This window comes from Trematomus bernacchii, unplaced genomic scaffold (genome assembly GCF_902827165.1).
Source record: "Trematomus bernacchii unplaced genomic scaffold, fTreBer1.1, whole genome shotgun sequence".
NCBI classification, from domain to species: domain Eukaryota; kingdom Metazoa; phylum Chordata; class Actinopteri; order Perciformes; family Nototheniidae; genus Trematomus; species Trematomus bernacchii.
In genome coordinates, this window is record NW_022987332.1 from 949,871 (window position 1) to 965,191 (window position 15,321).

General features: G+C 40.0%; 1 protein-coding gene across 1 annotated transcript in view; it reads left to right on the top strand.

Annotated features, from left to right (window-relative positions):
• Positions 1 to 15,321, top strand: part of efl1 (elongation factor like GTPase 1) — a 108,297-nt gene that overhangs the window by 72,745 nt on the left and 20,231 nt on the right. The window contains 1 exon segment of the mRNA XM_034127352.1: positions 2,380 to 2,527. Coding sequence (XP_033983243.1) covers positions 2,380 to 2,527 — 148 coding nt within the window.

Genomic DNA, 15,321 nt, shown 5'->3' on the forward strand with positions numbered 1-15,321 from the left:
CAACATTTATTTTATTGTTGATTTAGATGTTGTATTAGCTAATAATCTAAACCTAAAATGTAACTACTAACAAAAGCTGTCAAATAAATGTAGTAGAGTAAAAAGTAGCATTAGCAAATTGAACTTAAGTACAGTACTTGAACAAATGTATTTAGTTACTATCCATCACTGGAATTACATTTCTGTAACTATTCTTTAAAGGGGACCTATCATGCAAAATACACTTTTTGATGTCTTTTATACATAAATATGTGTCCCCGGTGTGCCAGGATACTCAAAAAGTGTCAGAAAATAAAACCCTCTCTCTTTTCCTCCGTTTCCACATCTCTACAAACGGGGATACAAGATTTGCGTCCGATATGACGTAATATCGAAAATTTGGGCTGGCTTTACACCCACAGCCCTATCAGAAACGTTGCTATCAGAAACAATGCGTGATTTTAATCTGAACATTTTTCAGCTCACGGCATATAGGTGTAAGCAGGGGTAAAGTGCTGTTTTTATAAGTTAGGAGTGGACCTAACATAGGGGGGTCCGGGGGCATGCTCCCCCGGGAAGATTTGTTTTTAAATATTGAAGTTAAAAGCATCAATCTGGTGCACTTTGAGAGCAACATGAAGAGCTCTATGGATACATCTCTCAACACCCATATGAAACAGAACTGTAAACAGATTTACTTTTTCTTTATGGATATTTGACTAATCACTCCCCTTTTAAACTGTCTTCTTGTTTTACTGTCATATAGTATTTCATACCTGTTTTTCATTTATTCTCTTATTTTTTAACTATTTAACTATAATGATCATATAAACGTGTGCCTCGGAAATAATTGTTTACATTAATCGTGACCAAAACGTTTGAGACCCACTGAGATAACTTAGACTAAAGTTAAGTATCTAAACACTCAGAGAGTCCTTTAGCTCACTGAGCCTCTCAGTCTGACAGGAGAGGACTCTCCTCCACCTTGTTGTTGAAAAAGCTCTTTATATATGTTAGCGTAGCTCGCTAGCACCAGAAGCTAACAACAACGATCTCCGGTACCGGTGAACTCTCTCTCTCTCTCTCTCTCTCTCGCTCGCGCACACACACAAAATGGCTTGTTCCACACACACACACAGAGCCGAGCTTGAATGAAACAGAGACCCAGACGTACTTGTACTGTATCATATTATTTTCGAATCAATAATTTTTCAAATTATGATTTTTTAATTAAAAAAAAAAAACATTTTTCCTCCTGGTCTCTCGCGCCCCTCCTGTCATGCCTCTGCGCCCCCCACTTTGAGAAAAACTGCCTTAAATTAAGATTGCTCCTTGATTGACTTTTAAAAATATGTATTTTAGCCAGAAGAATAGTTGTATTTATTAAATATATGCTGCAGGTCTCCTATATGCTGCAGGTCTCCCTTGAAAAAGAGATCTATGATCTCAATGGGACCATCTGGTTAAATAAAGGTTTGAAATTAAATGAAATGAAATTAAATGTGTGCGGTCTTCATCTAAAAGCCCAAATAAAATATTAAAGGGTGTAAATGTAAATTCAATATTTGCCGCCAAATAATTTGCAAAACATTATGATTTGTGTGGAAACATTTTCATTATTAAGATTTTATTTTAAATAAGATCCTCCTTAGCAATGATCATTACAGTCCTTGACAGCGGTCTGTTCTACTGGATTAACAACGTGTCACATGTTCTGAATTGACCAATCAGAACTTTATTTAGCCTCCGTATTGTTTATGGTTGAATGTGGGCCGCAAAAACATTTTTGATTCTTAAGTGGGCCCTGAGTTGAAAAAGGTTGGGAACCGCTGCTCTAGAGAGTATGTGTAAAAAAGCAGGATATAAAAAAAGGAACTCACCTTGTAGTAAACCCGCAAGAGAAAAAGCATTTGAGCTCCATACTGTTTCAGAAAAACTCCTTGAAGTGGTTTTGAACATGATATGGCATTTAATCAAGGCAGCATTTAGCTGAGTATCTGCAGGCAGAGAGGAGACCTCACGGCTTGCCTTCCCGTGCTCCAAAGGGGGCGGGGCCAGCAGCTACTGACCCAGAATCAGCACTTCTCTAACAGGGCTGAAATAGAGGGATATGAGGGATCTCTAAAATGCATGATCTGTTTGGTATTTTGAGCAAAACACATCATAGACATGTTTTTTATATATTGTTATATATCTGAGACCCATAATATGTGCCTAAAAATATCATGATTGGAGATCTTTAAAGCCAAAATACTAATGTCCATGAACACTAAATACATGACTGTGATCCACCATCCACTGTACTACTGTTACACAGCCACCACTGTTCCAATACACTAGATGTTCTAAACTGCCAGTACAGAAACTCAATGAAGGTTTCCCCGTGTGTCTCTGTGCCAGGTGACATGCCAAAGCTGGTGCGTGGGATGCGTCTGTTGAACCAGGCTGACCCCTGTGCTGAGGTTCTGATCCAGGAGACAGGGGAACATGTTCTGGTCACTGCTGGGGAGGTTCACCTGCAGCGCTGCCTGGACGACCTCAGAGAACGGTCAGTGTGTGGACCCTCCAAAAGTGTGTGTCTCTACCTGCTTGCTTTACCATTACAGGAAAATATTGTCCTGTCCTGTGCATTGACACTGATCACTGTGCTCCTTAAATTATGTCTTCTTTCCCTTCTCGTTCTCTCTTTATGTATCTTCTGTCTGAGTCAGATTGATTGTCTCTGTGTCTGGCCTCCTGTGTAGTGACTGTGTACTTGTGTTCAGTTATGTAGTACACATTGAATACAATGCGTGTTCATACACTGAGTGACTCACCTCTGAGAGACACAAGATGATCTGTTGTCAATTTCAGCAGCATCGTTCTCTGGCTGTCATCGCATATGGACTGTCTGTCTGGACACAGCAGCTCACTGACAGACTGGCACATATATTTTACAGAAATATTATATTATATTGTTTAGTTTTTTCATAATATAACTGCTGTGCTCTCACGTGACCTTATACATTGAGTTTACATCAAGTTCAGGGACTGTTTTTTGCTGTTTCATGAACTGCTTCTGAGCTTTATTTTAAACAGCACGACATACATTTACACATAAAGGTAAAGTCTGTTAGTAAGTGGATTGTTCTTCCACTGGCATGTAGTTAATTTAAATATCACGACAGCCTGATACTGCAATAGTGGTATTAACAATAAATAACTAATATACATTAGGATTAGGTGATGGTGTTGTGCATAATGTCCTAAGGAGCATCCTTGAGGCTAATAAAAGGAAATGAATGTTTCGATTAGATAATCACTTCTGCATTGGAACCAGTAACAAAAAACTGTGAAAAATATATATTAATGTTTTTATTCTACTACAATACTACTACATAATAATGTACGTTGAACAGCAGTCTGTCAGGGGTCAAAGACTGTATTTGCGTCTGAACCAATCAGAGCAACTGGCAGCTTTGGCCATGGTTTAATTGTGAAAGAAGTGTTATCAGATGCTTTAAATGCATAATTTACATTAGAACTGGAGAGTCTTTCTTTATAAAAAGAAGAGCAAAGAACAGTACTGGTGCTATCTTCGATGGATAACACACAGAAAGATCGGAGCTTAGTGAGTCTTTAGGGGATTAATACACCGGCGTCCCGGCAGGCGAGCAAACTCATAAGTGGGTTATAAAAAGAAGAGCAAGGTGTCCCTTTGTCTGGCTGATAAATAGACCCTGTATATCTCATAACCCTATTAAAGAAAGGGACACATTTACACTTTGATTGTGTACAATCAATCAATCAATCAATCAATCAATGTTTATTTATATAGTCCAATATCACAAATGTTACATTTGTCTCAGTGGACTTCACAGTTTGTACAGAATATCAGTATGACAATACGACCCCCTCTGTCCTTAGACCCTCACATCGTACAAGGAAAAACTTCCAGAGAAACTCCACAGTTTAAAGGGGAACATGGGAGAAACCTCAGGGAGAGCAACAGAGGAGGGATCCCTCTCCCAGGACGGACAGATGTGCAATAGATGCCGTGTGTAAATCGAAGAGATAATACATTTACTGCATAGGTAGACCAAATGTTTGGAAATGCATGTGTCTATAATAAGAAGATGAATCCACGAGGATGTCAACAATCCTGTGGGAGACATCAGGGAAGTAGTATGATGAGTCAGGCAGGACCGCAGAGACAGGTTCAGCCACGACTCGAAGTCCAGGGCTCAGGATGCAGGATCCAGGGCTCAGGATGCAGGATCCAGGACTCAGGATGCTGGACTCAGGATCCAGGACCACAGCAACAGGCTCAGCCACGACTCAGGATCCAGGGCTCGCGATCCAGGACTCAGGACCACAGCAACAGGATCAGCCTCGACTCAGGATCCCGGCGTAGAAACCCACACCAAAAAGAAATTTGGGGGAAGCTGGGTTATTCGGAACATGAGAGTACACAGGTACAGACAGAGAGAAGGAAGAAGTAAGGTGTCCCCCGACAGTCTAAGCCAGGGGTGGGCAAACCTTTTGGCTCGGGGGCCACTATGAGTTTTAAAATTTGACAGACAAGCCGGGCCAGTAGCAGATCGGTGAAAAAATATTTAGCTGTCCACTCCTCATTAAACACTCGGCACTCAATGTCGACTTTTCTTTTCTTTGGTCCACTCATTGTTACAGATGCAGGTTCAAAGGTGAATTAGGTTCAAAGGTGAATTATTGCGTCATCGTTTGCGTCATGACGTAACCGTTTACGTGCCTTCTTATGACCCACACAGCGTTTTACGTTGCTGATTTTCTCCGCAACACCGCTCACAACAACATCAATAGAGGACTGCGTCGGGTAGTTTTTAATCATACAAAGCCAGATTAAATTAAATAACTACTTCTCCAACCTTATACCTTTCTCCAGAGTGCCGTGGTGCATTGTTTAGTGGGAATGCTGATACAGCATTCCAACTATATGTTATGCTACGGACAAAAAGTTTATTATTCCACCGACTTATTTTGGCCCTCTTCTCCTTCCACATTCAACATCGCAGAAACTCCGTTCAAACATCAAAACGTTCAGCTCGGTCGGGAATCGGGCGCTATTACTTTTATCATTCATAACTTTCATAATTCCAGAGATACATCCCATAATACATCACATTTTTAACATGGAAGTCAATGGAGAAAATCTTCAGACTTGAACAATCTTCATGCGACTTCAACTGCTAACTGTTCATTCATACTTTCACTCAGAAACCTCATTCCAACTTTAAAATGTTACACATCTTTCTGACATTATTCGTGTAACACAACTTTGAAATCTGACTCTTACTTTTAGAGATATTAAACATTGTTCAGACCTTGTTAAAGAGGTTTTCTTCAGATTTTAACATTAACTAGAGTGCGTGATGTCACAGCTAGAGTGGAGCAAATCTTGAAATTTGCCTTCATATATTTTTTTAAAACTGCCATAATTCCCAAACCCTACATTCCTGAGACATAATTTTTCATGACAAACGTAGGAAAACATCTCGTAGCTTGAAAAATGACAAATAATTAAGCAAAATAATTAAACAAAATGCCTCTTGAGGGCATGAAGTGACAAAAACGTTCAACATGTCTCCATTAAAGCCCATTGTAATTTCAGGCAGATATTTCCTCACAGCAGCAGCCGCACACCTTTAGTTAAACTGCCAAAAGGCCACATTATTAACCCGAAAGTTATTACACCTCAGATACTCAACTTCCTTGAAATGTTTCACGTTTTGAAATTTCACAGATATCTGTTACGGTTCTTCGACAAAACGTTCACATGTAACAGGTTTGTCTTTCATTCAGAACAATGGAAACCTTTGATCTCTGCACACCTCGTTAGCTCAAATATAAACACCTGTGTCATGGAACACGATGATGTCATAACTCCAACTGACATGCTCAGAGCAGCAGACTTCAGATAATGGTTAATGGTCCTGCCCTCAACAGCTCTACGTCAATTATGGGGTGTCATCATCATATGCCGAAGAGAGAGAGAAGAGAGAGAGGGTGATCAAGAGAAGAGAGAGAGTAGTGTAACCTCCTAATGTAATGTATAACTCCTATGACAATGTTCAAAAAGTGCTCAAACTTCACATGTGTGCTAACAGTCCAGCCGTGAAGACATCTACGGGACAGTTTTGAGATTTCTTCAAATGCCGTTGCCATGGCAACACAATGCTCGCCATGAAACACGGTTTTCTCATAACTTCAGTGAAAATGATCCAAACGGCCCAAAACTTCACAGGTTTGGTAACGATGCAGCCATCAACGCATCTAACCGTATTATGTGGTGTCATCAAATGCCGTTGCCATGGCGACAGACCACTCGCCATGAAGCACGATGTCGCTGTAAGTCCAATGGACACGGTCCGATCGTCCTCCAAACTTCGCTTGTATATCACCGATACAGCCCTCAACATCTCTACGTCAATTATGGGGTTTCTTCAAATGCCGTTGCCATGGTAACACAAGGCTCGCCATGAAACACGGTTTTCTCATAACTTCAGTGAAAATGGTCCAAACAGCCCAAAACTTCACAGGTTTGGTAACGATGCAGCCATCCACACATCTAAGCGTATTATGGGATGTCATCAAATGCCGTTGGCATGGCGACAGATCATTCACCATCAAGTTAGTTCAAAAGTTTGCAGTTCAAATACTCTGCTGCTTTTCCAAGCCTTTTTACTTTCTTTTCTTCACTCATCACACATTCAAGCCCCCAGTGTTCATGTATCATTTCAATCTAAATTCTTCACTTTCTTCTTACACGTTACATTTCAGCATAGCAGTTTAGCGTCAGATTTTCAGCATAAAGCATTCCCACTAGCAATTTCTTCAGGAATTGTATTCTCTAGTTTATGAATGTGGTTCAGCTGCATTACTGCCCGCTGCAGTGCTGCTCTTCCACCGGAGTTTATTCTCCCGTTAACTCGCGGCAGCGGCCGCTGTGAAGTATTCACTGTCCGACTGTCACACAAGCAGCTGATAAATATCCCCCATCCCCATCAGTGAATGTGTTAAAGTCTGAATGGACGCTGTTTGGCATCAATACGCTGTTATGAAAGTTTCTCTGGCATTCTACAGGTGATGTTAGCATAGCAACCGAAGCTAATCAGACTGTCTTGACAACTTGTTGCTATCATATTGTGGCATAAGCCGTTTTCTACACACATATTTTACCGGCATAGTTTTCATTATGATTTTACTTGTGATGGCCACATGTAGCCCATGTATTGATTCCATCCGATAGCTGCAATAGTACAAAACAACAGGAAAACGTCTGCCTCTTCACAATGGTCAATAACAGTGAACGGATGGTCAAAATAAACAGAATCACACTAAGCCTGGTTAGTGTTGCCTGACTTTATATAAGTGTGTGGTCGCGTTCTAGTCACTTTGCTCAGCGCTACTGCTTGTTACAACGTGTATTTGCTGTACTCGCCATGAACTGTTATTGCTCAGGTTAATCTCGACCCTCTCCAATGTAAGCGTGACGTATTCGGTTCTTAGATCTTGCCGGGTTGCCGAGTGGGGCCAGCTGAATAGACCAGACTCCAGCAAAGGTCAATTGTGTCTAGAGTACGCCATCTAGTGGGATCAACTGAAATGCCGGGTATTGCAGGAAAAAGGCAGGGCCGGATTAAAAAGCCCAACGGGCCGTATATGGCCCACGCTGGCGGAGTGGTTAGTGCGTTGGCCCCCCTCTCATGTCACCTCAAGTTACACTGGTTTGAGCCCCATGCTCGTCAAAAAACGTCATTGTGCTGTATAGGTTATATATATATATATATATAAAGATGATGATTGCTTTTATAAAAAAATAATTTATAAAAATATGAGGAGAAGTTTATGTTTAATCCGTGTATGGTTCGTTCTTTGGTTTTTCCGTTTCAAAACCGTATGGGAAAAACTAGAAACCGGTGTTGTTTTTTTGTTTTTACGTTTTGGTTTTATAATAGCAAAACAATAAAGCAACACTGGTTTTTATTTTTTCTTATTCGGTTTTGAAACGGAAAAACCAAAGAACGAACCATACACGGATTATGTTTGTTCTCCCTATATTAAAGCCGTGCCCAACAACATGAGGTGGACATATTTTACGTGTATCACGCAGCCTGTCTTCTGGTTGTTGACTCTTTTCAATGACGAATACACACTACCGCCGCCTGCTGGTAAGGAGAGTTATTGCCACTCACGCATGCGCAGTTCGTACGTGCAACTTGGCCGTTGGCTGAAGTCTTTGCGGTGTGTTCCAGTGCGAAACATGGCCAAGATGCAGGAGACGTGAGGCGACATTCCGTCGGGACGTGTTCTTTGGTGTCAGTTTGGTGTGTAAGGACCTTTAGACGTGCTGTTAGACAAATGTTGCTACATTTAAAGAGCCATATGTGCTGAGCTCACCAGATGCTAACAGTTTACTGTGCAGTTGAAAGAAAAATGTTGTTTCTCACCTGGCTTGAAATTCAAAAGTATATTTTCCAAAACATAATTCTTTAAGAGTTACTATTCCGTATTCTGTAAACACTGAAGCCTTTAGATGTTGCAAACACAGCGAATCGCTTTCAAACCCTGAACGCTTAACATCTGCTTTTCTGTTCTTTACATGACCAGTCAGGATTAGCTTTAGTAATAGTACTAATGAGTAAAAAAATATTGAAGTATTTGTGTACCCAGTCCTACAATAGGCAGACTGTTAGGTAGAATGTGAAGTCTGTAAAGGAGCAACCAGAAAGAGTCCTGTAGACAAAAGGCAACAAAACAACTTTATTCTAAATATAACCATTAAATGGGCAATCACATATAAATGTTTTGGAAAATGTGTATTTTTTAAGCATTTGTTGCTATTTGCTACATTACACTGTTATTATACCCATGTCCCACCATTATTACATTGTATTACACCCTTATTATACCCATGTTACACTATTATTACCCCCATATAACACTGTTATTCAGGGATGCAAACTTGTCACCTTTCGGCGAAATTCGCCGTTTTGAATCCAAAATAGGTCGTTTGTGTGATTCATGTAGATCTGCAATAAAACTATTTTTGGGGTATGGGGGGGGTCTGGGACCCAGAGTAATCTGCGGCCGCGAGCTGTTATGTGCCATCATGACACGCATGGTGTTCTTTTTTTATATATTATAATGAGCTGTGTGCTCGAGTCTTCCTGCCTGTCGGCTCTGCTCATGGATGTATAATAAGGCTCTGCTGCTCCGGGATGAGGGTCTAGCTTCAGCAGCTACATTACCTACGGGTGCGTTCGTTAATATTAACTGTGTGGTCCGGAGTCACTGTGGCACAGACTGGACCGCTGGTGAACAGCTGTTAGAACGGGCCGTTCAGGTGTTCAGAGCAGAGCTCCCTGTCGGAGCGGTAGAGCGTGATGTGCACTGAAAAGTTTTTCTGTCGCAATATAATCGTTGAGCTAGCTAACTAGCATACATTGTCACTATCTGCTAACGTTAGCTTTGGCCTTCGTTTTCTAATAGTTTTTTTCATAGGCTATAAACCAGGGTTGCCAACTCTCACGCATCTGGCGTGTGACACACGCTTTCACTCTCAATCTCACGCTCTCACGCTGCCCAAACTATTCTCACGCCAAAAACAAGAATACCGAAGACTAGAAACAGTTTTGAACACTTTTGTCACGTAGTGATCGTCTTCTCAATAGAACATCTTTGATAATGTCTTCTGGCCAATCAGAATCACGATAACGGCGTGGTGTTGTTGCAGGAAGTCCCGACGGAGAATACTTTTGCGGTAGTACATCTCTATACATCGATACAACATTACGTGTTGATAGAAATCAACACGTAATGAAATAAGACCCCACGGTTTGATGATTGATAGGTGTGTGGGCTGTCTTTCATTTTGACACACAGAACAATGGGGGCTATCCACCCTTATCCACAATGTAAAGTAATTCACACAGCCTCTTCCCTCTTCTCTCTGTGAGGAGCAGCAGGTTCAGCTTTCAGAACAAAGTAACAAAAAACTAAAATGGCATTCATTTTTTTAAATATGTTGTGTAGTAATAGATGTATTTATTTTTCTTCTCAAGAGAGTACCAGAATGTGTATTTTATGTTAGTATTTAAAAAAATCTCCTGGGGTAGAATCCCCCCAGACCCCCCTGCAGGGGTTGGGTTTTCAGCATGTCAACTCTTTCACCTGTGGGGAAATTGCAGGATTGGCTCCAGGTCGCTCTTTTTATTTACTACAAGACAAATGTGCCTTTTTATTTCATACAGTTCAATTTGGATTGAGACAGGGAAATAATCTAAACCTCACGCGTGGCGTTTCACTGTCGGGGGGAGCGTGTATGTAATTACATTGCAAATACTGACTTGAGCCCCACCACTGTATGGGTTAGCCCTACCATAGATTACGCAACAAAAATACTCTGGAGCGCATGCGCAGATCTAAGATCCAGTAGAAATGATAAAGAAGTAAAAGTCTGCTGCTTTTTGTTCTACCAGGCCAAAATAGAGTCAAAGAGTATGAGAGTGAGAGTGTGTTAATTAATATATTTGGCAGTTTGGAGTAAGTCTGTAGATTTGTTTGTGTGTGTGTGTTTCATGTGTAGGCCTCTCACGATAATTTATTTTGTTGGATACATTTTCCCGGAAATTATTGCGATAAACGATAATATTGTCGGCACCGTTGTATGACCATTTTAGACCACTGACATAATGATAATATATAATAATAATTCAAGTACATCCTTTCAAACTGCTAGTCACATCCTCATGTAAATGGCAATTTATCGAGGTCAGAAAAGTTATCGAGTTCATTTTTATTCATCGTACGATAAGTCAATGAATTGCTTATCGCGACAGGCACACAATAAAACAGTGGAAACAAACATGTTTGACTTTCATTAGCGAATGAAACTGTGTGCCCTTTATAATCTGTGTCCATTATTGTGTATTTGTATATATTGTATATATATCCTATATATATGCTAAGGTCCCGCTGCTGACACGATAGCAGTCATATATGTGTAATTAAACCCATGATATCAAAATCTCACTCCAGCCAGGTACCCAAAGTTGGCAACCCTGTATAAACGGAGGTGGTATAAGTATAGATATTGTACTTGAGTAAAAGTAGAAGCACTCAGATCTTGTACTTTATTAAAAGTAGAAGTACTCAGATCTTGTACTTTATTAAAAGTAGAAGTACTCAGATCTTGTACTAGAGTAAAAGTAGAAGTACTCAGATCTTGTACTTTATTAAAAGTAGAAGTACTCAGATCTTGTACTAGAGTAAAAGTAGAAGTACTCAGATCTTGTACTTGAGTAAAAGTAGAAGTACCAGAGTGTAGGAATACTCTGTTACAGTAAAAGTCCTGCATTCAAAATGTTCCTCAAGTAAAAGTAGAAAAGTATTATCATCAAAATATAGTTAAAGTAGCGACAGTAAAAGTAGTGATTGTGCAGATTGGTCCATTTCAGAATAATATATATGATATGTTTTATAATGATTGATCATGAAAGTGATCTCAAAGCTGGTAAAGGTGCAGCTAGTTTGAATGACTTTGTATACTGCAGGGTAGCTTGTGGATTTACTCCAGGTGGAACTAAAGTCTGATTTAACACTTGATCATATTTCACATCATTCATCCAGATCTGTGAAGTAACTAAAGGTATTAAATACATGTAGTGGAGTCAAAGTACACAATTTACCTCTGAACTGTAGTGGAGAAGAAGAACAAAGTAGCAAAACATTGAAATACTTAAATAAAGTACAAGTATCTCAAAATCGTACTTGAGTTTATGAACTTAGTTACTTTACACCACTGGCTATAAAGATAGAAAGACTAAGCCTTGCACAGAGGCATGAAAATAAATTTTCAAAATGCTCAACAGTGCTGCCAAAATTATAAACTGACTGCTACACAATTAAAATAAATGCTTTTATATATTTCTATTAGATGTGACTCTTTGGCGTTTCTGTTATTATTAACTGCTTTAGTTGTTCTGACTGCTAAAATCCTCTGTTATTCCTCATTTTAAAGCCGATATTCCGTGGGGTCGGGGGATCCTTGTCACCTTTTTCATACCTGATGAGTTTGCACCCCTGGTTATTACACACATATAACAACCAAGTAACACCAATATTACACCCATAGTACACCGTAATGATACTTTTATTACACCCATATTACACTGTTATAACAATGACATTACACATTTCTCAGCTAACATTTTAGAAAGCTGCTGGCTGCAGAGGTGGGTCCCCTCAGATATGAATGACCTCCCCTGACCTGCAGCCTGAGCTTCTTCTGCATATGTTAGCTTTGTAAAACCAGAGTATTGATTAAAGGAGAACGCATCTAACATTCATGTCCTCCATCAAAGTACTGAGTCTGTCCTTTATGTAACTAGTGTGACTCTCTCAGGACTTTGAGGTTGAGTTGTAAACATTGTAATTATTATCCCACATATGGCATGTGCATGTGGGCACACATTGTGTGACAGCACGTTGCTAGCTTTAACCAGGGTTTACTTTGTGAGAAGCATGTATTCATCAGTTTATTGATACCATCTTTTTTCCTGAAGTCAGTTGCTATGGAAAGCTGTGCCGCTGTGTTCATTCATCTAAGCTGTGGCCATCCCAGCGGATGTCTTATAAAGTGTGAGGAGCCAGGCCCGGCTGTGTGATAATAACACAGAGTGTGAGGTAGTTAACAGCGTGGCTCTTTGTTTGTTTCTAGTCATGTGGGAGGGTAACTTTGTGTTATGAGTTGTACAGAGATAGAATACAGACTGAGCAGCTGAAGCCAAATATTGGTTTTACCTGTCTTGGAGACTTCAGAGTTCAACTTTAAGGTTCAAAGGTGTTATTGTCATATGCACAGTAGCTACAGTGTAGTTATGGCAATGGAAATCATATGTCCCAGACTCCTCCAATAATGCAACATAAATATATATAGGACATAAAACAATAAAGAAAATGAAAAAACAATCAAAATAGTGCGAGAATAAACAGTAGAAATAGAATAGTGCAAGTAATGTATGATTACCTATTTTTTTAACTGTAAGGGAATACAGTTACCTTCTTTTTTTATCCTGATGACGTTATCCCTTTACATCAGGGGTGGGGAACCTTTTTCCTCTCAAGGGCCATTTCAATTCTTTTGAAAAAAAACATCCTCCGAGGGCCGTACAAATGATTGACCTCTGCTTAAAAAAACTAAAATCACAGCCCATTCATTTTGCCTTTTGTTGTGCAAAGAAAAAGCAACCTCTTAATCCAGATATATTATAGATAGATATATATTACCATTATGCATGCATGCACGTGCACAGTTGTGGCATGACCACCAAAACAGAAAGATATGGACACAAGATGTGTGCAAATGTATTTAGTTTCCTATCCATGTGGACATGATTTAAGTGGGGGGGGACCTAACCTCCGGGAAGATTTTCTTTTAAATGCTGAAGTTGAAAGCATCAATCTGGTGCACTTTGAGAGCAACATTAGGAGATCTATGGATACATCTCTCAACACCATATGAAACAGACCTGTAAGCAGATTTCTTTTTCTTTATGGATATTTTACAAATCACTCTCCCTTTCAAACTGTATTCTTGTTTATTAATAACTTTTTTTTACTGTCATATAGTATTTTATACCTGTTTACATTATTCTCTTATTTTTTTATAACTATAATGATCATATAAAGATGTGCCTTTACCTCACTGGTTGTAGAAGCTTCTTATATTCGTTAGCATAGCTAGCTAACCAGATGCTAATAACAACAAAGTTATTGACTGTATGATCAGTATGACAGATGAGCAGATCGCCACTGGGCTTTCAACTAAAGACACAGCCACGCAAAAACTGCGGCATGTGTACGGCTCCTTATCTGCAGTGCCGGAGCGGCGCTCTGGTGCTCTCCGTCAGAACTACACCCCTGTCAGATGAGAAAGCTCGTGTTGTGTTCAAGGACCCTGACCTTGGCCAGGAAAAACAGGCACTCGCATGTTTAATCTTTTTGCAGTCTAGATTTCTTTAATTTTTTTATTTTTTGCGTGTGTTTATAAATTACCTCGAGGGCCGTACCAAATGGTCTCGCGGTCCGTATACAGCCCGGAAGCCGGAGGTTCCCCACCCTGCTTTACATGTAATCCATTACTCCCCACCCTTGTATTTATTTTTATCATTGAAAAAGGAACATTTTTCATCATAAACTGGACTGGAATCCATTGCCATTTGTGGTGGAGATGACATCGTCTTTTCCCTTGGACCCATCTTTCTCCTGATATCATCCTGCAGGCTGACTGATTGGATGTGCTTATTGACCAAATGCACAAAATAATCCACTTCTAAATGCAATGAAGAAGCAGCGCAGATCGATTCAACCAAAACAGATCAGGACTTGAGCTGACACTTTAACTGAAAGCGAATGACTTGATGCAGCAGGTTTTCCTCAAGTATCTTTCGATTTTGCCTCACCATGCTTCATCTCACAGAAACATGCCACAGTGAACAGTGGTGAGTGGTTTACACCAAACATACTGCCTGGCTTCCAGTCAGTCATCTCAGAGACTCTTTCCTCCTGCTCTCAGACTGCTTTCAGGGCTGTTTGGAAAACTAGACGTGGCCTTCAGCTTTTACACAGCAGTGAGTTCCATCTGGCACTCCGCCATACAGGTCTGATTGCTGAGAGCCACAGAGGGTGCTGTGACAGTGCTCCCTGGCATCTTGGTCACCTCACATATTTATGTCATTTGCACCAAGCTCATGCTCCTGTGGCAATTATATCAGAATTGGTCAGAGCTATGGATTTTTATAACATGAAAACTGCTTTTGCCCAGAAACTGAGAGCTGAACAGAGCTGTGATACATGGACATGGATACGAAATGGCACGTTACCATGAGTAACTTGAGTGTTGACAGGATGTAGATGGTGACAACAGGGGGCTCGAAATCCTGAAATAAGTTGTCAGTGTTTATTGTAAGCATAGGCAGTATATCACGGTCCAGATATACTGTCTTGTCAGTCTTTGGAAGTGAGATTTAATCAGAAACAAACCTTTTTGAATAAATGAATAAATAAAAAGACTGTGAAGGAGACAGTATGGAAGCCCATTACTGCCACAGAAAAAAAAAAATGTCATTATTATGACTTACCATCTCATTATTTTGAGATAGTAAGTGAGATAGTCGTTTTCTGTGGCGGAAATGGGCTTCCATAAGGGCACCACTAATCTCCTTATCTGAAATATTAAGTCACATGTGTGAAGATCAATGTTATGTGTGTGAGGTTTCACAATCTCATGCACTACCAAATGCACTTGTATTAACCTGTTAA